This window comes from Rattus norvegicus, chromosome 10 (assembly GCF_021556685.1).
Source record: "Rattus norvegicus strain SHRSP/BbbUtx chromosome 10, alternate assembly SHRSP_T2T, whole genome shotgun sequence".
Classification (NCBI taxonomy): domain Eukaryota; kingdom Metazoa; phylum Chordata; class Mammalia; order Rodentia; family Muridae; genus Rattus; species Rattus norvegicus.
In genome coordinates, this window is record NC_141543.1 from 26,029,489 (window position 1) to 26,050,299 (window position 20,811).

Sequence of the window (20,811 nt, forward strand, 5' to 3'; positions counted from 1 at the left end):
CCATTCTTGACATCTCCGTGGGTCCACCTGAGACCAAAGTCAGTGACGTTTGGTTCGTCATCTGGGCAGACAAGCCCAGGACTGGCAATTTTAGACCCTCCTATTTTGCCAGTTAGGAGAAGAGGAAAGATGAGGAGACGCCTGAACAGGGCCAGCTTCTAGTCACAGATCACACATTCTTCTCTCTGGACACTAGGAGAGGAGGACCTGCATGGTGAGCCCAGGAGGGATCGCTAAGGCACTACTGTGCCACAGCCACAGCTACAGCAGCCTTCGTGAGGAAAGGTTCATCCGGGGACCATTCCTTCCCATCCTCCTCTATTCTGGGAAACCCTGATCTAACCTAGGACAGCCCTTCTCTGTGACCTTCTTCTCAAGGTCTCCCAGACTGGTCACTGCTGTCTTAATTGCCTTATTCCACACTGCGTCCTCTCCTCTCCCAACCCTTATCAGAATCTCATAAATCTACCACACAGAGGAGGTGATTGGCACCCAGGAGCATCTCCCCACTCCGGGAAGCTGGCCAGGGTGTGACAGTTCCCCTAGCTCTGGCTCGGTCACATGCATTTACCCCTTGATGTAGACAGCCTGGTCTGATAGTTTACCTTGGGGAAAGACATCTACACTTCAAAAGCCCTGGCATCTGAGGCCAGCTATTCCCAGGCTTCCTCTTAGTGATGAGGGTCATAGGTCAGGGTCTCTCTGTATTGGATCCTCTGCATGCTTTGCAGGAATGAGTCAGAATAAAACACACCTGGAGGGGTCCCGTCCCTACAGCAGCCATTCTGCTAAGGGTCAGGTGACTTGGCAGCTCCAATGAGGACCTCAGAATTTAATGGAAGCCAATGCTTCCGTTGTCCCATGCGCTGCTCTGCTGTGCCTCAAGACACCAGGCCATAGCCGCCAGTAGCAAGCAGGCCTTGCCAGCACTGAACTGCAGAAGCGGGGACATCAAGAACAGGTCCCATCTTCCAGGGCCACTCAATCTCCTATTCAATACGTGACCCCAAGACACTCAGAACTCAGGGAGCCTTTCCCTGGGGGCGCCTACCTTGGGAACATCCCCCCACCTCTTCCAGGCTCCTAAGCCAATTCATTCATCGTTACTCTCTGGAATGTGCTTTATTAAGTTCGTCCTGTGCTGAGGCCTGTTTTAAGCAGTGAGACTACAACAGTAAGACCAAACAAGAAGAAAAAAAAAAAAGGTCAATCGCCTTATAGAATTTACATCCTCAGTCTGCCCAGAGACCGCAAAGGGGTGGGACTTCCTCCATCACTTACAGACCTGGAGGACTTTAGGGGACTTGTCCTGGTACTTCAGTCATTCATCAGAGGGAAGTGCTTGCCAAGGGAGGGAATCTGTCTTTCAATCATTTTGAAACCTAGAGTGGTTAAACAAGGAGTAATGGCCTCACCACCGTAGGGTGGTGACTGCCTGGAGAGCTGCCAGCCCAGGGTGCTGACAGGGGCTATAATTACTGTTGTTTTCTCTGTGTAATTAAAGGTGTTGTTAGTGGCCTGGTTAAGGTATCTTTTTCCCAGTCTCTCTCTCTCTCTCTCTCTCTCTCTCTCTCTCTCTCTCTCTCTCTCTCTCTCTCTCTCTCTCTCTTTTTTTTCTTTTGGCCTTGACAACATTCCTTGAAATGTAGTGAATACCTCTACCTGACTAAGAGCCACCTAGGGAAGTTCCCAGGGGACTGCGACCTGAGTCCTGGTTCAGAATTAATCCATTTCAATAAAGAAGTCAGGGGGTCACCTTTGTAAACTGCTATGTCACAAACTTCTATTGCCAGCAGGAGCCCTTGAATTTGATGCTCACCTGACCCCTGGCTTTTCTGAAGCATTCTATACAAGCAGTGTTTTACCTGATCAAAAGAGGGGCCATCTTCAGATCCTTCTGCCCAAATGGGTGGACTTGCCTGGCTCAGACCAGCATCTCCCACTCCGGGAAGCTGGCCAGGGTGTGAAAGTTCCCCTGGCTTGGTCACATGCATTTACCCCTTGATGTAGACAGCCTGGTCTGATAGTTTACCTTGGGGAAAGTCATCTACACTTCAAAAGCCCTGGCATCTGAGGCCAGCTGTTCCCAGGCTTCCTCTTATTGATGAGGGTCCTAAGTCAGGGTTCCTCTGTACCGGATCCTCTGCATGCTTTGCAGGAATGAGTCAGAATAAAACACACCTGGAGGGGTCCCGTCCCTACAGTAGCCATTCTGCTAAGGGTCAGGTGGCTTGGCAGCTCCAATGAGGACCTCAGAACTCATGCCTTCCCAACTCCTCATCTCCTAAGATGGGAACAGAAAAGCTCAGAGGCTCTGAACCCAGCCTCCTCCAGGCTAGCTCTCTGTTACGCCACTTTCTCAGGATAGAAAGGCCACCTTTCAACTTGCAGTAAAGCCGGAGTACCTCCTCTCTAAGAGCAGATTTGAGTTTGAGGATTAGTGTAAGTCACCAGCTGTCTGACATGTTCCATGGTACCTTTTGGGTCCTCTAGTGTGTTGGTGGTGTCTCCGAAGTCCTTACTGTCCACACCCTTTGTCAAGCATCTAGGTTAAGATTCTGTCTTTAAGTGTTTTTTTTTGTTGTTGTTGTTGTTGTTGTTTTGTGCGTTTATATGAGGCAAAGGGCCGTAAGACAGGTAGGTCGGCATTTTCTGGGAAGAACAACATTGTAGATGAAGTATTAGGCACCCTTTGGCTTCAACAGAGAAGAGGCCATGGTTACTGCTGGATGTGAGGTGTGAAATTCTCTTACTTAGAACCTTAAAGTCTAGACGAGGACTTGCCCCAGGCCCAGCTGGTCACCTCATCCGAGCACTGTAACAAGACTCACTCGGGATTCAATTTCTCCAGTGAACGCTGGCCAGACTGAAAGTCATTTTCCCCTGCAGAGTTTTTCCATCTTACCCCGTTAATCTGTATCCAAAGCTGCGGCCCAAGGGGGGAGTGTTTTAGCAGCGAGGGACCTGTGAAGTCTATCCGAGCCCGACCGTAGCCTTTAGTGTGTGTCCTTTGGATTCTGAGAGCTTGGGGGAGAGGGGAGAGATAGGGAAAGGCACTGAGATGACAGCTGCAGGCTGCATCCACAGGCTGAGGACCCAGGATGCTGCTGGACTCGGTCCACATGTGTCAAACAAACCCAGTGTCTGAGCATCTTACCTCACTGGGAGGTAGCAATCAAAGCATTGCCAGTGTCTTTAAAGCATTTCAACGTGTTTCTTGTACTTAGGGTTTGATAAGACCACCAAAGGGAGTCGTGAGGGTTCTTGGGGGTTCTTTAGATCCTGAATTGAATTGGAAGCAAAATCTATATATGTTTGGTCTTCAAAATAAACTCCTGAGATGCCATTTGCTTTGGCCTTTGATCACATTTAAATGAACACTGATTCTCAGCTTGAAGGAAATGACTCCAAAATAGATGGTGACTTCCTCGCCTCTTATCTAGTAAGTTTAATTTGGCTCTTCCGTGGCCCAGTTGGATGTGGCCTGGTGTCACTTCTGGTCATTGTACACCATTGTATGTTTAGCCTCCTGCTTGGTTGTAACAGCCAGCAACTCTTTTGCCCCAGAATAGAGGTCAGCATCCCATCACCAAAAATTCTGAAGTGCTGGGCACGAAGAGAAAGTGGTCTTTGTATGTGTCCTTTGAATTCTGACCGCGTAGTTCTGTGTGTGGTGCATGCTGGGAACTCCTCTTTCTGTAAAAGATGCAGCGTGGTGGGATAGTGAAGCGGGTGAGATGACCCGCAAGCAGTGGGGTCAAGGCCGGAAGCTCTCTCATGTCTCCCTGAAGAGGGAGATGCCAGTTGATGGTAATTCACCAGATTGCCTGACGCTCGAGCTGCATCCTTAGGAAGCAGATCAGGAGGCTCGACCCCAGGAATCTCCTACCACGGACATGAGTTGACTGTATGTTCTGACTCCACAGGTCCCCACTCAGAGGCTCCAGCCTGCAATGCCAACTCCCTCTCCTGCCCTTCTGCCTGCTCATGCAGTAATAACATTGTAGACTGCCGTGGGAAGGGACTGACTGAGATCCCTGCCAACCTGCCGGAGGGCATCGTGGAAATGTAAGTGCTCGTGTGCCTTTCCTCAGCCCCTAGTTAGCTAACCCCTCCGACTCAGCGAGTCTCTCGGTGGACAATCAGTATCTTGGGCTGTTAAGTGAGGCCATTACAGATACGAACTTCTTCTCTAGACTCCTGGGTTTTCTCCAGTCTAGTTATCAAGAGCATGGATGGGCTCAAGAATAGTCAGCAAGCTGCGGCCTATTGGAAATCCACGTACCATCTATGTTACAAATCAAGTTTTATTGGTCCACATGCATCCCCGTTTGTTGATACTGTCTTTGGCTGGTTCCTCAGGGCAGGATGGAGCAGTTATGATCAAGGACCATATGGCATACACAACCTCAAATGTATTCTGCCTGGTCCTCCTCAGAGAGCTGCCAGTCCCTGTACTGGGGTCAGACCATGTCCATATCCTGGACCTCCTGCACACCTTCTGTTTGGCATTTGTAAACTAGTTCTCTGTATTGACATTGGCCTTCTCACTAACACCTGATCATTGGAATGTTACATTTCAGCAGATCGTAGTGAAAACCAAATGAAATGCTGTATGTGAGACACTGGAGCCTCAATTCAGAGGCAAGGACTTTTTCAGTGGGGGTGGGAGCAGAGAAGCGGAAATGCTGGACTGGTTTCATAGCTCTTTATCATTTCATATGGGAATTGCATCCTTTAGATCTTCAGGTAAAGAGATAGGATTGTGTATGTCCGGGCATGAGTACAGATGTGTTCACGTGGCTTACCCTTGTCCATCTTCCCTGGTGAATTAGAAAATGGCCATTGTCCAGTTCTAGGACAAGTAGAGTATCAGTGAGCGTTGACCTCGTCAGCTCCTAGAAGCTCATGGTTGCTTTCATCTCCTATCTTTACCATTATTGCTTGACGGAGGCTTCTAGCGGAACCAACATGGGATGGAATCCCTTAACATGGAAATTGTAGATTCCCTTGCCTCTTGGCTATACCATCTCCTCCTCCCGCTCTGTCTCCGCCTCAGCCTCCCGTGTTCATAGGCTTCTGTTCTCAAGCCATTCTCACACATGGTCACGTGTGTTTGCGCGGGGGTTTGTCTGTGCTTGAAGAGATAGACAAGCTGTCTGCTTCCGTGCCCTATATATTCTAGAGAGGTCAAATAATGAAATAATTCAAATGATGTGTTTAAAGGTAGATGGTAGGTGGGGGAAAGTGGAGCAAGGAAAGGAGTTGAAGCAAGGGCAAAAAAGAATCAAAGTGACTGTGAGTAAGATTGTTAGAGGTGGAGGTAAGTACACTGTGCAAAGGCCCTAAGGTGCAAGTGTGTGGTATACCAGGAGGCCATTGTGACTGAAGCACAGAAAGCAAGAGGGAGGTAGCAGGAGCTAAGGGGAAGTGGGGCCTCACCATGGGCAGTTTAAGGACTTTGGTTCCTCTCTGGTTGGGATGAGAAGAAGCATGTGGCTCACGAAAGTGGAGTCCTGGCTTATTCCTCTTTTCTCTGCCTCACCAGCTCTTTTCGGATTCTCTGACAGCCTTAGAGGGTGCAGGCCTGTCTGCACCACTCAATGCAGGCAGTGGCTAGCGAGTAAGGAAGGCTCTCTGCTATCCATGCCCTGTGAGGCCACCCACCCCACCCCAGCCCAGTCTGTCTCCCTCTTTTCCAGCTTCCTATCTGGTCCCCAAGAGTGGACCTCACAGGTCAGCTCATCTCTCCAAGTTCAAAATGGCAGATGCCTACATTAAAAGTGAACCCTGTATAGGCCCAGGTGATTGGACTCTTGCCTGGACATTGACTATTAACACAGACGTTGACAGACTAGGATGTTAATATGAGACGGTTCCTGAGTTTTTTAACCATTAAAAGTTAAAGGTATCATGTCAAGAGCAATGGGATAGTTTTCTGCTTGAGCAAAACGGTCGTTGTGAAGCAGCCTCCAGACTTCCTCCTTACTATTGTTACCAAAAATGCTATTCTATCTTTACAAAATGGTGACTGCTGCAGATAGAATATATCTGCATGTTATACAATATATGCATGTACACTGTATAGATTGTCTTCTCTGTAAGGACCTAGCCTACAGTATCAGAAAGTCCAGCAATGGACAACCTTGGCAAGGACTTTCCAAAGATAAGCAACAACCACAGAGTGGTTATGATGACATGCTCAGCAGTCCCCCATGCTACCTACCTCTGGCCTTGCCTTGTAGCCACTGGCAAGTAACTTTTCTGAGTCTTGCTTCTCCCTCTTGAGAACTACAGAGGCCAATGGTACTTCCTCCGAGGCATGAGTGGCAAGACGCTTAGCCTTGAATCCAACACAGAGGATATACTGTCAACAATAACCATTATTTCTCACCCATAGCTGCTGCGTTATTACCACCGCCTTTATTCTTAGTGGCAACAAGAGTTAGAAAACATGTCCTAGGAGGCACCTACTAAACAGGGCCCGCCACAAAGACGGTCAGTTCTTTAAGAGTAACGGTCAAGAGAATCGATTGCAGAGGCTAGCTGCGCACATGGTGTGACTTGAACTTGAGAGGAGCTCATCTTCATGCAAATATATGCAGACATGGTAATAAGGTTGCCCCTGCTTATTGGGCACCCACCGTCTACCAGATAGATCACACAGGACTTCTCTCACTGAGCTGGCTTCGTTCTCCTCTGTGATGAGACGAAGCTGAGAGAGAGAGGGAGAGAGAGAGAGAGAGAGAGAGAGAGAGAGAGAGAGAGAGAGAGAGAGAGAGAGATTAAAGCAAATGAATTAAGTCCCTGTGGTTCAGGGCGGTAGATGGAATGGTGATGTGTCAGAGAGAGCCTGAGGTGGTGAACACCAACAGTGCCCGTGCCCGGGCTTGGAGACCTGTTAGCCTAAAGTCTCTGAGGCAGCTAAACCTGTAACGGGGATAGAACACCAGCAGACGCAGGATCTGGGGAGGAAAAAGGAGCAGAGTTGAAACTGTAATGCACCTCAGCAGAAGAGGTGTGTTTGATTTATCAGCCCAGACACATCGGAACTTGGCCTTCTCTTTAATATCAAGGATTCTACCTCTTACCCATGGCCACTATAATCCAGATTTACATCTCCTCATTTAGGAATGCTTGGAGCCAGACTCCCCACTCCCTTCTCTCGGTCTGTAGCCATTGTGGATTCTTTTAAATCATCTTAACCTTGAGAAACAGTCCGTACTCCCAACATTTGGAAGGAGTGCCTATCTCTCATGCAAAGCAACCTGGCAGACTGTCTCAGATTTTTTTTTTTTTTCAGAGAAGTGTGTACTGGTCTCCTCGCATGCCGGAGCCAATTCCTCTAAAAATAGCTTTCTTCCAGAAAACCCACAGTGAAAGGGTTTGCTGTAGATTTTCCTCGAAACTCAGCTCCCATCAAGGGCACTGTTCACGTAGCTCCCTGGTGTTTCTCTGAACAGGCTCAAGCCTCCAGCCAGGAAGGATTCAGGGAAGAACCAGAGGCCCACACACTTCTGGTCTTGGTCTGCAGACTCCCTTCTGTGCCTTCAAAAGCTCTAGAGAGAGAGCATCATACGAAGAGTACCTTCTGATTCCCAGCCCCGTCCTTTCCACATTTCCTCTGAATCCCTGTGTGAAGTCCTCTAGTGTCTTCTGTTCTTTGGAAGGAATCGTGATTTGATGGGGAAAGGCTAGGCTTCAGTGTGGATCTATAAGTGAACGTTCGGGAGGAACACATAGCCCCAGTATCAACCTCATCGCCAGCTGACACAAGGAGGCGCTGGCTTAGATAGATTTGAAGTTTACCCAGGTTGTATAATTAAAAACAAAATAACCAACCAACAGCCAGAACACTCTAGAAATCAGGCATCCTGGATACTTTAGTGTTACAAGCACCAGATTTCTGAGGCGCTGGCCTGAATGAGGGTGCAGATAGGGTAAGGGACGCAGAGCAAGATGCTGGCAAAATGAAGAAACCGGTCAGGACAGAAGATGGTTCCGAGCCTTGGGATCAACAGACTTGCACTTGAATCCCACCTTTGTCTCTTACTTCGGGCACATTTCTTAATGCCTCCTGTCTGATTCAGGAGTCCCTGGTAAATGCCCGTTATAATACCTGCCTAGAGGCTTCCCATGAGTATTAAGGGGTGTAATACAGAAGACAGGTTAACACGGTGTTTGGAAGTTACCGAAGGCAGAATGTGAAAAACAAAACCTTATTTACACATGTGACGTGCTAGCATGGTTTAGTCTCAAATTCCTACACTGTTCCTTTTTTTTTTCCTTAAGATTAAAAAGCGTCCTCTGGGGGCATCTGCACACGTGCATCTCGTAAGAAGAGCGAGGCTGGCGCTGTGCCTGCTCCTCCCTCTGTGGTCCATAGGCAATGCCAGGTGTTCTGCAGACAGCCCATTAGAGATGGCATATGTCAGATTTGCCCACATTCCTCATCTTTGCTGTGGACCGAAAATGTGAATTAAGTGGAGGAGACCATACCTCAGGGCTAAGAGCAAAAGTAAAGAATGGGAGTGCAGGAGCCGAGCCCAGAGTACACCTTGAAAGGGGTTATCTTCAGTCCCAATCCAGGAATAGTCAAGCATCAAGAACTGAGCTTCCGGACTCTGGGTCCTTATGTGTTCTGCAAACAGACGCCTCAGGATAGCTTTGGAAACAAATAAACATGGGGTTTCCTTCCTTCTCCCAGATCTGGGTATCCTAACGAGAGTTCCCAAGTCAAAGTGCTCAGGACACGACTCCGCCCATAAAGTGCCTGCTGCACACGTGAGAGGATCTGAATTTGGATCCTCACAAACCGCATAAAAAGTAGGGTAAGGCTGTGTGTGCCTATATCCCCAGCCTGGGGGAGGAGCCAGACAGACAAATCCTGGAGCTCATTGGCCAGTCAACCTAACGAGCTTCGGGTTCAATGAGGGACCCCGATTCAAAAAATAGAGGTGGGGCTCGATGGAGGAAGATACCCAACATTAACCTTCAAATGCATGTGCACACATAACACGTGCACGTGAGTGTTCAAAAGTTATTGAACTAGGAGTGTGGGGACTAAGAGCAGCGACAATTAAGACACTCTTTAACTGGCAAGGACTGAAAGAATAAAGGTAGTTTCTAAGCCCTGAGATAGGAGAGCCTAGAGTTAAGGAGCCAGAAACCTGGGTCATAGCAGTCTGACTTCTATTCATCGGCTATGGATTCTAAGCAAAACGACTTCCGGAACCACTCCTCTAACACAGTATAACAGCACTGCTTGCTCCATGTCACCGTAGACGGGAAAAGGTGACATTCGAAAGTCCTTGATGTTCATGCTATTGCCATCGCTGTCAGTACCGTCAGCATCTCCACACGGCTGCAGCCTCCCCTTTCTAGGTTGACTTCTAGGCACACCCCCATACCGCATATACCCCTGCATGCTCTCTGCCTTCATGGTGACTTATGGATTGCCAGGCATATATTGTGTTCAGTCACGTATTTGCAAATGACACCTCATTAGGGGAGCACCCGAAGAGCTAGGGCAGATCAGTACAGTGCGCAAACGGCTGAAATCCCCGTCAGATGCTCCCTCCCTTTCTGCTGGTGCAGGAAGATGTTCGGATGTTTGATTTGTGTGTTTGTTTTTATGCTGGCTCTATTAAATCTGTTTGCAGCCTGAAGAATGTTTGCCAGACAAAGCAAGACACATGTGCCAGTTATGAGAACCCCGAAACAGCTGTTGGCTTCAGACGTTCCCTGGACTGTGACAGATTTTGCTAATGCCGAGGCTTCTTTTTGTTCTTTACAACGAAGCAATTTAACTGGGAGGCTTGATCGTTGTCTCCTTGTTCTGAGCTGCAGGACTGGTGATGGGTGCAACCTCCTCAAGGTCCTTGCTCTGTGCGACGATGTGTCCATGTGCGTCCACATGTACGCGTGGGTGTCCTCCTGCTCCCCTGACAGGAGGGCCGTTTTTCCTGACAATGAGCTGGCAAAAAGAGTAAGGAGAATAAATGGTTCGCTAAAACCTAGTGATTGAGAGCCAGGGCTTTGGGACCAGATGAACGTGGATTGAACCCCTGTTTTAGCCTCTCCTAACTGTGGACTAGCGTCTTTTGCCTCTCTGAGCTTCAGTTCTTTCATGTTTAAGGATAGAGCTCAGCGTGGCGGTACACACCATAACCCTACCGTATGAAAGGCTATATAGCAAGATGAACGTAAGTCCTAGTCCTGCCTGGGTTGCGTAAGGAGATCGTGTCACAAAAAAAAGGGGAGAGGTGGGAGGGAGGGAGAGAATGGAGGCAGCAGCAGTAACTTACAGATGCGCCTCACAGATGTGTAAATATTAAGTTTGACATGCCATGAAAGCGCAGAGCCCATTGCCTAACAATCTATATACTTGCTGCGTGTTAATTCTCGATGCTACCCATACCTTTGCCCTTGCTAAGGGAAACGGGCTATTCACAACTACCCCCTCACCAAAGAGTTCTTGCTGCCCCCTGGGCATGCCATGCCTTTGACACTCCATTAAGTGGAAGTCTGAGAAGTACAGATAAAGCCCCCTTCTCAGAGTAAGAACATCTGAGGAGTGCAGGCAGCATGCAAGCCAAGGTCTCTACCAGGCTTGATAGACTAAACTTGGAGTACTTTGTTCTTTTGTTCATGCCACATTTCCTTGCACTCCATATGCACATTATATATGCGGGGGGGGGTGTGCTTCCAGGAACCTCATGAAACTCCTAATCCTCAGATGCTCACATCCATTATATAAAATGATTATAAGCTGTAAACAGCCTCCTGTATACTAAATCCTCTCATAAATGCTCTTACGTATCAACACTGAGTAGTTGTTGGACTCTGTTGTTTTGGAAAGAATGGTCAGAGAGTCTATCCGTGTTGAATCAGATGCCTTTTCGTTAATATATTTTAAACACAGTTGGTTGAGTCCGTGAGTGGTGATCCCACAGATCCAGAGAGCTGAAGAATATTCTTTTCCCATCTTTTCGTCTCCGTCTCCGTCTTCCTCCGGCTTTGAGACCCTATCCACTGAGCACGGATATCCATGATGTCACGGGGCCAATGCCTCAGACTTTCCCATGCCTTTCATAGATATGGGCAGGCAGTGTGACCGACAGACAGGAACAGGGTTCATTCATCCCGCCACTGACTAGCTCTGTTCTTTTCGACAAGCTTTTGATCCCTCGAGGTTTCCTTAGCCTTGTTTACAAATGGGCCAGTACAGCTTACCTCATAAGAGTAAGGGTTCGCAGAAATACCACACGTAAACGCCACCAGGCCATTAATAATAATACTCTATAATAATGGTCTTGGTTATTATAGCAGTGAAATTCAATTCCGTGATGGGCCACCTTGAACTCTGTCAACAGAGTCTTGAAGTCCTTGAGGTCTGGCGCCACATCCTGCTCACTGAAGCACTCCTCCCTCAGTGCTTGCCCAAGCGGAGGCTGGCAGATTGTAAACTGCACAGAGAGGTAACACAGCTCATCTCCAATGTTGCTTCACACAGATAGGCTTCAACCTACAGCAAGGAGCCACGGGTTTCTCCTGCGCAAAACCAAAAAGGGTCACTATCCTTGTGGACAATGGTTCTCTCCAAAGGCAGCAAACTATAAACTCCCTTTCCTGAGTGGCAGGTGACTCACGGGATACCTGGAGAGCTTGTGTTGCCCCAGAGATCCACAGAGCTGTTGCCTTGGCTGAGAATTCCCTGCTGAACTCTCTACTCAGTTAGCAAATGTGAATGTCCTTGGAACGGCTGTCAAGGCATCCTCCGCGGGTGGCTGTATCCAGTAGCACATGGTCCCACAGTCCCAGTGGCAAGCTTGGGTGACTCACCAGCCAGTCAGCCAACCCTGGGCCCCTGTCCAGCCTGTCTGTGACTGCCCTCCCCAACCCCTCCAGCAGGGCACAAAGACATTGCTAACAGACTGTGGCAGTCTCATTTGTAAACCGTGTTCATCCAGCAGCCAAGAATGATCAGCCCTGATGCTCTCTCTTCTCACCCGCCCTTCCTCTTTGGGCTCCCACTCATTCCCCCTCTTCCTTTTGCCTAGAGAGTGATTTGTCTGTGTTATGGGTAGGCCTGACAAACCATTCCACATTAGCAGCCGAGATGTTGTTTGAAATGGGAAAATTGCTGGCAAACTGCTCCATTAGCGGTTCCAGTAACAAATACTCCGTTCCCCCAATGAAGATGAGATCGTGGAGGCACAAATTAATACGACTGTCTCCCCCACTCTGCAGCAGGGATTACTCTTCAAGATGAATGGGTCCTCCCTGCCAGAAGTGTGCATCCACTAGACGTAGCCACTGAGGGAGCCAGTCCCTCCCCTCTCTCCCTCTGGTACCCCACAAGTTCCCTTCCAAGCATTCTCATTCATTCATTTATTCTCTCTCTTTGTCTCTCTCTCTCTCTGTCTCTGTCTCTGTCTCTGTCTCTCTCTCTCTCTCTCTGTGTGTGTGTGTGTGTGTGTGTGTGTGTGTGTGTGTGTGTGTGTGTGTGTGTGTGTGCATTTTCTCAGCTGAGGGTTTGGGAGGCAGCCATGCCAAATGGAGAGTTGATGAAAAGATCTGCACCTTCGGGAGAAGGGAGATGGATGGGGATGAGATGCTAAGTCCTCAGCCTGGGCTCAGGTGTCATTCATCATCTGTAATAGAGTGTCCCACCTGCTGCTCATGCCTGTTTCCCCCTACACCAGTTCTTAGTGGTGGGAAGGCATTTGAGAGATGACATAATAAAACTGGAAAAGCTCACCCAGTCCCCTTGGCCCCTTCTCTCCCCAGTTAAGTTCTGAGCTCTGAGGAGACTGCACCATGTCTTAACTCTTCCCAGATTCCTGAGAGTGGAAGCATTCGAGAAAGTTCATGTAAAGTATGAGGTACACTCTCCAGCAGCGACTCAGGGGTTCAGCCTGGGCCCTGAGACTTCCAGGAACTCAGGGATCCAGTTTGAGGAGTGTCAGACTGAAAGCCTAGAGACGTCGTGGCTGTTTCTCCACAACATTGAAACCGTCGAATGAAGCCAGCTGCTGACAGTTCTGTCCGTTAGCTTGTGGTTGAGAGGTCACCTAAAGAGCGCCATGTTTGGGCAGCAGGGAATCACAGCTGTCCTGTGGTCCATCTCTTTCTTCCTTCTCTTCATGACGTCCCCCTTTTTCTCATCCCTGAGCTCTAGTTGCTTCCTGCGACATTCTCTGAAGAACGGAGCTGTCTTCAAAGGCAGCTGACAGTAGCAAGCGTCAAAGCTCTTCGAAAGTCCTCTTCCCAGCTTTCTCCAGTAGCTCTTGGGCCTTTGGATGATGCTCTGTGGGCCAACAGCTGGACACTGTGGCTATTGCAGTGTTTGTCTTGCCTCATGTAACCAGGACATGTGCCTTGTGCCCCTGTGCTAAGAGACAGCATCCTGTCCCCAAGGCCAGAGAATATAGCATCCCCTCCATGGTCCCTTGTTGATATGTAGTTGACTAATTGACCCTTCTCCGCTCTCTCCTCCAGACGCCTAGAACAGAACTCCATCAAATCCATTCCTGCAGGAGCTTTCATCCAGTACAAAAAACTGAAGCGAATGTGAGTTTCCCTTGGGAAGAATTTATCAGACTGTTTCCAGGGGAGGGTGGTTGGGTAGAGGGCTTTACAGTGTGTAGTCGGCATCTCGCCCAATTGATAGATCACACCCACTGCTCTCAGACAGGTCTAGGCGGGTCTGGGACTTTGAGAAAGCCTTATATACCCATCATAAGGTTTGTGAGCTCCCACAGAAGCTCTGACCAGAGAAAAGGGAAATTATTCTTGGGAGAGAGCACGTGAGTTGCCCCACCCCCACAGCCATGTCGGCCAACTTTAATGTCCTTGGCTTTGATGATATCTATCAACAGTCACACGATAGCGGCTTCACATTCTCCTATACGTCACTAACATCCCTACAACCACGCATACACTCATATAGTTAATACTTAAATGAATGGCTGCCGTATGCCGGTATCGGAATGGAACCATCAGCAAAAATGGAAGTTACCTTCATGGAGGCTCTGCTTCAGTTGGGAGAGCACAGACAATAAGGAAATTAGCATCAGAAATGGATAAGCCATCCTAGGCTACAGTAAGGGCTGATGAAAGGCACGGAATTGGGCATGGTGGCTCACAGCCAATGAGGAGGAGTAATTGAGGGAAGGTTGGGAGTGAGGATTGTTAGGAAGAGAAGGTAAATGCTAGATCACATGAGCACTTGAGACCACAGTAAAGCCTTTCCCTTCTGAGTGACACATGCTAGTCCTGGACGTTATGCCCGACCTACGGACATATGGTTTAAAATCATAGTCACATGAGTTGACCCATGCAGGTCAAACTCGAAAAACCACAGTTACTGATGCCACACCCCCGACTGCATCACTCTGGTGATGCCAGCATGCTATATCTTTCCAACCATGGCAGCCCAAGACTGTACTCCTGCACCATCCCTGCCATGGGGAATCATGTGATCGTATCAGTCACATGATGACCGTGAACCTTCTCTGGGAATTACTCAGCATGAAAGTATTTGAAAGGAGGCAAATCGGATTGGGGAATGACCCCATCACAGAGATTACAATTCTAGAGGGAGATCTCTCTTCTTTTCTCCTTGTTGGGAACCATTAGCCTCACCTGGTACTCAGTCTGCTGTTCTCATCCCCCTGAGACTGAGAGACGTGCACAGACTCCATCCTGTTTTTCCTTGTGTGCCAGGCATGTTCGCTGATTTCTCTGAACCGGGAAAAAGGGGTATGTGTCAGCAGGGTCCCCTGATTCCTTTCCTGTTAAAAAATAAATATGTCCGTGAAACAGTGGCATCAGGAGGCTTACCCCCAAGATCTCGGGAAGCCAACTTCCTGTCTCCCTGGAAAGCCAAAGCAAACAAGGTTTTTCTCTTAGTGTGATTCCAAAAGTGGAAAGCGGAGCATTGAGCCAGCTCAAACCACGGGCTCCTTCCCTCCCCTTGGCAGCATCCTTTCTAGAGGGGCTGCATAAATATAGGCCTTAATATTTAAAATCTCGGGTCATTAATCTCCTGGTGTCTCTGCTTGTCCAGCTCGCTCTCCGTGAACCCCCCACCCCCAATTCATTTTTAAAGCCCGGCTTGATTATGCAGCCAGATAGTAATTTTGGTGAAAAATGACAGGTTCAGTTACTGCCCTCAACCTATAGCTCCTGCATGATTTAAGCTACTGTTCTAATTTTTTTTTTTTTGTGAAGTCCAGGTAATTTAGAGCTTGGCTGTGTTTTACGGTCCCTTTTCCATGCTGTTGGAGTTGCCACGATCGGCACATTCAAAATTCATAAGGCCTTATCAGTCATGGCCTGGAAAGTGAATTTAATTTTTGATCATTTCTGATGCTACCGGTGTTTAGTATGGTGGTGGTGGTGGGGAAATCTGGTTAAAGTTCCTTATTCAATAGAGCTTCAAAAATATAGACTGTTGTTTAACTGTGTGGGCAGTTGAGTCAGATGAGAATTGATTTCAGACCCTAATAATGACTTCCTCCTAGGTGACCATGAATAGTTTATGCTTAATATTTAACAGGAGGAAAGCCCTCCCCTCCTGTGACTGAACCCATCCTCATCTCGCTTTAAACACTAGACTTATCCGTGAATCATTAACTCTACTCCTATCCATCACAATAATCATGTAATGATCATCACAGCACTAAAATAAACACTACCCCAGGGGAAAACGCAGATCAATGGAGAGACAGGTACTGGAGACCCGTTTTCCCGGTTTTATAGAGTTAAATTGCTGACAGCTCACACCTGAGGGCAGCTCTGCGCTGTTCTGCTAAAATTGTGCTTTAGGAGTTCTTTGAAGCCAAATATGGTCGAGGCCTATAATCCCAACTCAGGAGGTTGGAGCCTGTGGATGGTGAATTTGAGGCCAGCCTGAAACCGTAGCCAGACCATATCTCAAAGCCAAACAAGTTCCTTTTTTCCGTGTGAATGCACAGGTTGTAAGATTTCCTAGTATCTTTCTCTCCTATTCCATGCCTGCCCCTTATATGGATTGGAATTTTCTCCCTCTGTTCCAGCCTGGGAAAGCCATTTTCTCTTCGTCAGAGCTCCATGGGTCTGAGTGTATCTCAGAGTCCGATACATTTGTAGCATGACCCAGGGACCTCCTGCATGCACGTTTCTTATAGATTTAATAAATATATGAATTTATATTTTTCTGGTGCCCCCAACACCCAGATTAACAAATCAGACTCTGGGGTTTGAGCCCCAGCCAAGACAGACTGGCTGCTCTGTGTCCAGCATAGTGACGTCAGGAACAGCCTTGAGCTAAAATCTGAAGATAGAGTCGTCCACTTCTTACCCAAATGCAGCTTGGGGTCTTTAACCTCCCGGGGTGGTTGTTTCTTCCTGCAGACTGACTTTCTATAAGTCCCACTCAGGCTTACTTATACATCACGTACATTACTTTCCTTAAGGACAGAGGGGGTTCGTCCTGGTTCCCAGTTTGCAAGGATACAGGTACTGGAGAGACAGCTCAGCAGTTAGGAGCACTGGCTTCTCTTGCAAAGGACCTGGATTAGATTCCCAGCACCCTTGTGACCAGGAACCATCTGCAACTACAGTTGCAGGGAATCTGACGCCCTCTTCTGGCCTCTGCACATACGTGGTGCATAGATAGATATGCAAGCAAAGCACCCACACACATTTTGTTTTTGTTTGTTTTGTAAAAAGAAAAACTGAAAGGGATGTAGCCCATCATGGTGGGGAAGACTTGGGGGTAGGGCTATAGTATGGCCATTTAAGTCAGTAGTCATGAAGCAAGGAGCAATGAATGCCCCGCCCCTTGGACGTTAACCCTCTCCTGATAGGCCTTCACAGACTCAACTGGAGGTGTGTCCAAATCCAGTCAGGTTGACCATGGAGATTAACCACCACATACATGAATCTAAATTTCCACCTCAGAGAAGCAGTTAAGACAGGATGACTCTCTGAGGGCCAGGGGGGAGATGGGATGCTGGGGCTGGCGACGTCGGCCCAGCGGTACAGCATCTCAGCTGGGCAAGAGGAAGACGCTCAAAAAGATGTGTCCTGTACCATGGCGGCTGTAGTTATTGACAGTGTATCGTCTACTTGGACATTTCTGAGGGAAGCTTTGAAGTGTCCTCACGAGTCATAATAGATGACTTCCTCGGTTTTGCATGTGACAGGTAGCTTGGTTTAGCCATTCCGCAGTGAGCACATATTCCAAATACATAAATGTATACAATAAAAATTAGTGGGGGGCGGGGGAACCCAAGTGATTCACCCACAGCGTCTACCTGCCAAACTATCACTTTTCGGTTCCCATCATCCATCACTTCCAAACCAGAAGACACCTCACCTCATGTTATCACCCAAAGAGGGTTGAGCCCCAAAACTCTAATTGTGAACTAAAACTCCAATCTCTCCCCCACACAGCCAAGACTGAGATCTTTCCCAGTGGCTGAGGGACTTCCCATCTGCTAGAGGTCTGATTACCATGCATGAGTAGACATCCCACAAGGAGAAAAAGTCAGAATGGGCCTCCGTTCTAATGTGAGCAGACCCTGTGTATTACCTTGAAATGCTTTGCTAGGGAGACGCCCTGAGGGTGAACAAGATTAGGATAATCCAGGGTATCTGCTTGTTAAGACCCTTACACAAAAACGGAACGCTCAAGAAAAGCCCAGTGTAAGCTGACGAGTTCGCCAGCGCAATCTGGATTTGTTTGAGGCGATCTCGTCAGCTAAAGGGATAAACCAGACAGCTGTGCAGAAGGAGCCTTAACCTGGGGAATGGCTTTCAACGTCCAGGATCTGGAAACAGGAGAGAAGGAAGCATGGCCTTTTCCTAGGCTGTTAGGCATAGGAGGGAGGGAGGGAAGACAAAGCTACTCCTTTTGTGGGATTTAAGAGGCTGGGCAGCTGGGTGTCTGGCCACCCGGAGGTCATCGGTTACCAGTCTCCTCAGATGCTCTTTCTTCTCAGTGTCCACTTGTCTCCACCTTGTTGGCCTGTGAAGACCTCGGTCCTCCTTCTCCCACACAAAAGCAAGGACCCATTGATTTATTTGGTTGAGCGAAAGAAACTGGAGAGGTTTCTTGCCGCAGGAAATTGGTGCATCTCCCCTGCCAGTGACAGGAGCCCAAAGGCCAGCCCTGAGCTAATAACTCTGAGGAAAAGCAATCCCCGGCCACAAAGGCCATCAGCAGGAACCTGTGGCCCAGCTTTCCCTGGGATGCTGAAAGTCTACAGCAGAGGGCTCCCTGCACCTGCGAGACCAGGCTAGCTATTGCACGAGATCAAGCTAAGCCACTGCCTGACCTTCAAGGCCAGGCTAGCCACTGCACCTGCCCCTTTGAGGCCAGGCTAGCCATCAGGTGCCCTGTGTTTGGAAGATCCTTCTAACACACAGTAGCCCTCTTAAACTCTGGATGTGTCATCTCGACGGGCTTGTTCCCAAACGAGGAGCATTCCCAGCTAGTGACAAGTCCACATCTCAAAGGCATTCTCTGATAGTCTTGTGATTTGTTTGTATCATAAGAAGCATTATCCTTGCTCAGAGACTCCTGCAGGTAGGGGATGAGGAATGACCGGGGAACTGAAATGTCACGGGTCTTAAAGGATGACAGTCACTACTGGGGTATATGACCAGATAGGGATGCATAAAGAAACCTGGCGTGGCCTTGGGTTGGGCGGGGCCCATGCTGCTTTGTCCCCTCTGTTAAATACCTGATAATGGCATCCAAGACCAAGCCGTGTGTGTGTGTGTGTGTGTGTGTGTGTGTGTGTGTGTGTGTATTGCTGCTGTTTGTTTTTTTGTTTACTTTGGGGGAGGTTGGTTGGAGCTTGGTCTGGTTTTGTTAGTTTTGTTTTGTTGAAACAGGGTGTCTATATAGCCCAGGCTGGCCTCCAGCTTCCTATCCTCCTGCCTCAGCCTCCAAAGTGCTGGGATCGCAGGGCATCAGCATTCCCAGAATGCACAGCTTCTGGATATGCGTTTACACCTAACCAGCAGGGACTGACATGCTCATACACCTCTGCGCCAGGCAAGACTTAGAAGGGCATTTCTTGATCTTGCCCAGGAAGATATACAAAGACAGTGTATAGTCCCCCAGGGCAGTGCAGTAGGAGAGGTGTTCTTTAAGCACTGCACCCTCTGTGCTGTAAATAGATAAAACTGCTTGATTGATCAGTTGATCTGTACCAGATTTGAGGGGGCAGAAGTGCTGGGCGCATGCTTCAGGAAGAACGTTATCACACCTGTGAGCCGTGTTCTCAGACTTTTCCCATTAATGTTTTCAGAGACATCAGCAAGAATCAGATATCGGACATTGCTCCAGATGCCTTCCAGGGCCTGAAATCACTCACGTCGCTGTAAGTGGGGCAGGGGTGGGAGGCGCGCCCGTATTTTTTTTCAGGAGGTGTTTATCAAGGCTTTACGTTGCCTTTACACACTTGTGGCAATCTGGTAAAAGAAACAAATATTTCTTCGGGGGAAATTGATCTTGGGGAATATTTCTACAACTCACATGCATTATTTTTATTGATTAAGTGCCTAGCAGCTTTCCCAGTTATTGGCTTCTAATTCGAATGCGTCTTTGACTCTCACCTCACTCCCCCCTCCCACCTCATGCTGCACAGTGCTGTCTCGGGGGAGACCGGGTGGAGAGAATGGTAATGTATGTCTGAGCTGAGGGCTGTGGCTCACCTCCCCTCCTCCCCCGGCTCCTCCTCCCCCTTGTGTCTATGGCCTTGTCCAGGGAGAGCAGTATTTCCTTTTTCTGATTTTCTTGCTATTTCCAACCTAGCGGTCACTGTTCAGAAAAGATCCACCCCATCCCATCTAGTTTCTTGGACTTTTAAAGCCCTTATTTATCCCAGTACTGAGATTGGAAAAAGCAACCAAGCAAACAAGCAAACCTCACCCACCAAGGGCCACTAGACTCCCGGAAGTCGTAGGATTTGCCCTCAGTTCCTTGAGGCTCACTCAGGGGATAGGCGGCCCCTTGAGCTTTCTCTGCATGTTTTCCCAGGCAGAACGAAGATTCCCTTCCTTGCCTGACAGACTCGATGATTGACCTATCACAGTAATGACAATAAATGACAGCATTTACCGGATGCTGATGGTGACCAGGTACTCTTCTAGGAGTCTTACAGGGTGAACCCTCACAAAAAAAAAAAAAAAAAAAAAAAAAACACAGACCGTGGGATCTACCGCCATGTATCTAAGTGCCCATCTGTAACCCTGGCATCTCACACTGTATTGGCCACATAGTGAGTAAAGAAAAGATTCGGGGCTGGGGAGAGAAACGACAGGGAATACAGTACTTGCTGCTCAAAGCATAGCCCCTGAGTCGGGATCCCCAGCTCTGTCCACATAGGAATGGAAAGCGCAGAATTGTATGGCTCTAACCCAGCACTGGGGTCAGAGGGCGGGGCTGGGTCTCAGGAGCTCATTGGTCACCCAGCCTAGCTGAAACCGGGAGCTCCAGGTTCGCTGAGAGACCCCAATGAAAAGCCATAGAGGCTTCCACATGTCCACACAGGCGAGCAAACCTCCCCCTGACACCCCACCCCCTATAGACACATTCACCCGGCGCGCATCACGGGAGGAAGGGACAAGAGATAGCATGCTCATTTAAATGAAAAAAAAAAGAGAGAGAAAAAGAAACTTATCTAAGAACACACTCATGAGTGTGAGAGGCGGGATCTGAGCCCAGTGCGTTTGGTCAGAATGTCTCTCCTGCTCCTCACGCTTTGAGCATGCAGGTAACAGGAAGCACATAGCCTCCCATCCCCACTG

The 20,811-nt window shown here is 48.5% G+C and overlaps 1 protein-coding gene across 1 annotated transcript in view; it reads left to right on the top strand.

The window, feature by feature from the left end:
* Slit3 (slit guidance ligand 3) overlaps positions 1-20,811 on the top strand; it is a 585,823-nt gene that overhangs the window by 457,108 nt on the left and 107,904 nt on the right. The window contains 3 exon segments of the mRNA NM_031321.1: positions 3,927-4,068; positions 13,504-13,575; positions 19,311-19,382. Of these exon segments, the coding sequence (NP_112611.1) occupies positions 3,927-4,068; positions 13,504-13,575; positions 19,311-19,382 (286 nt within the window).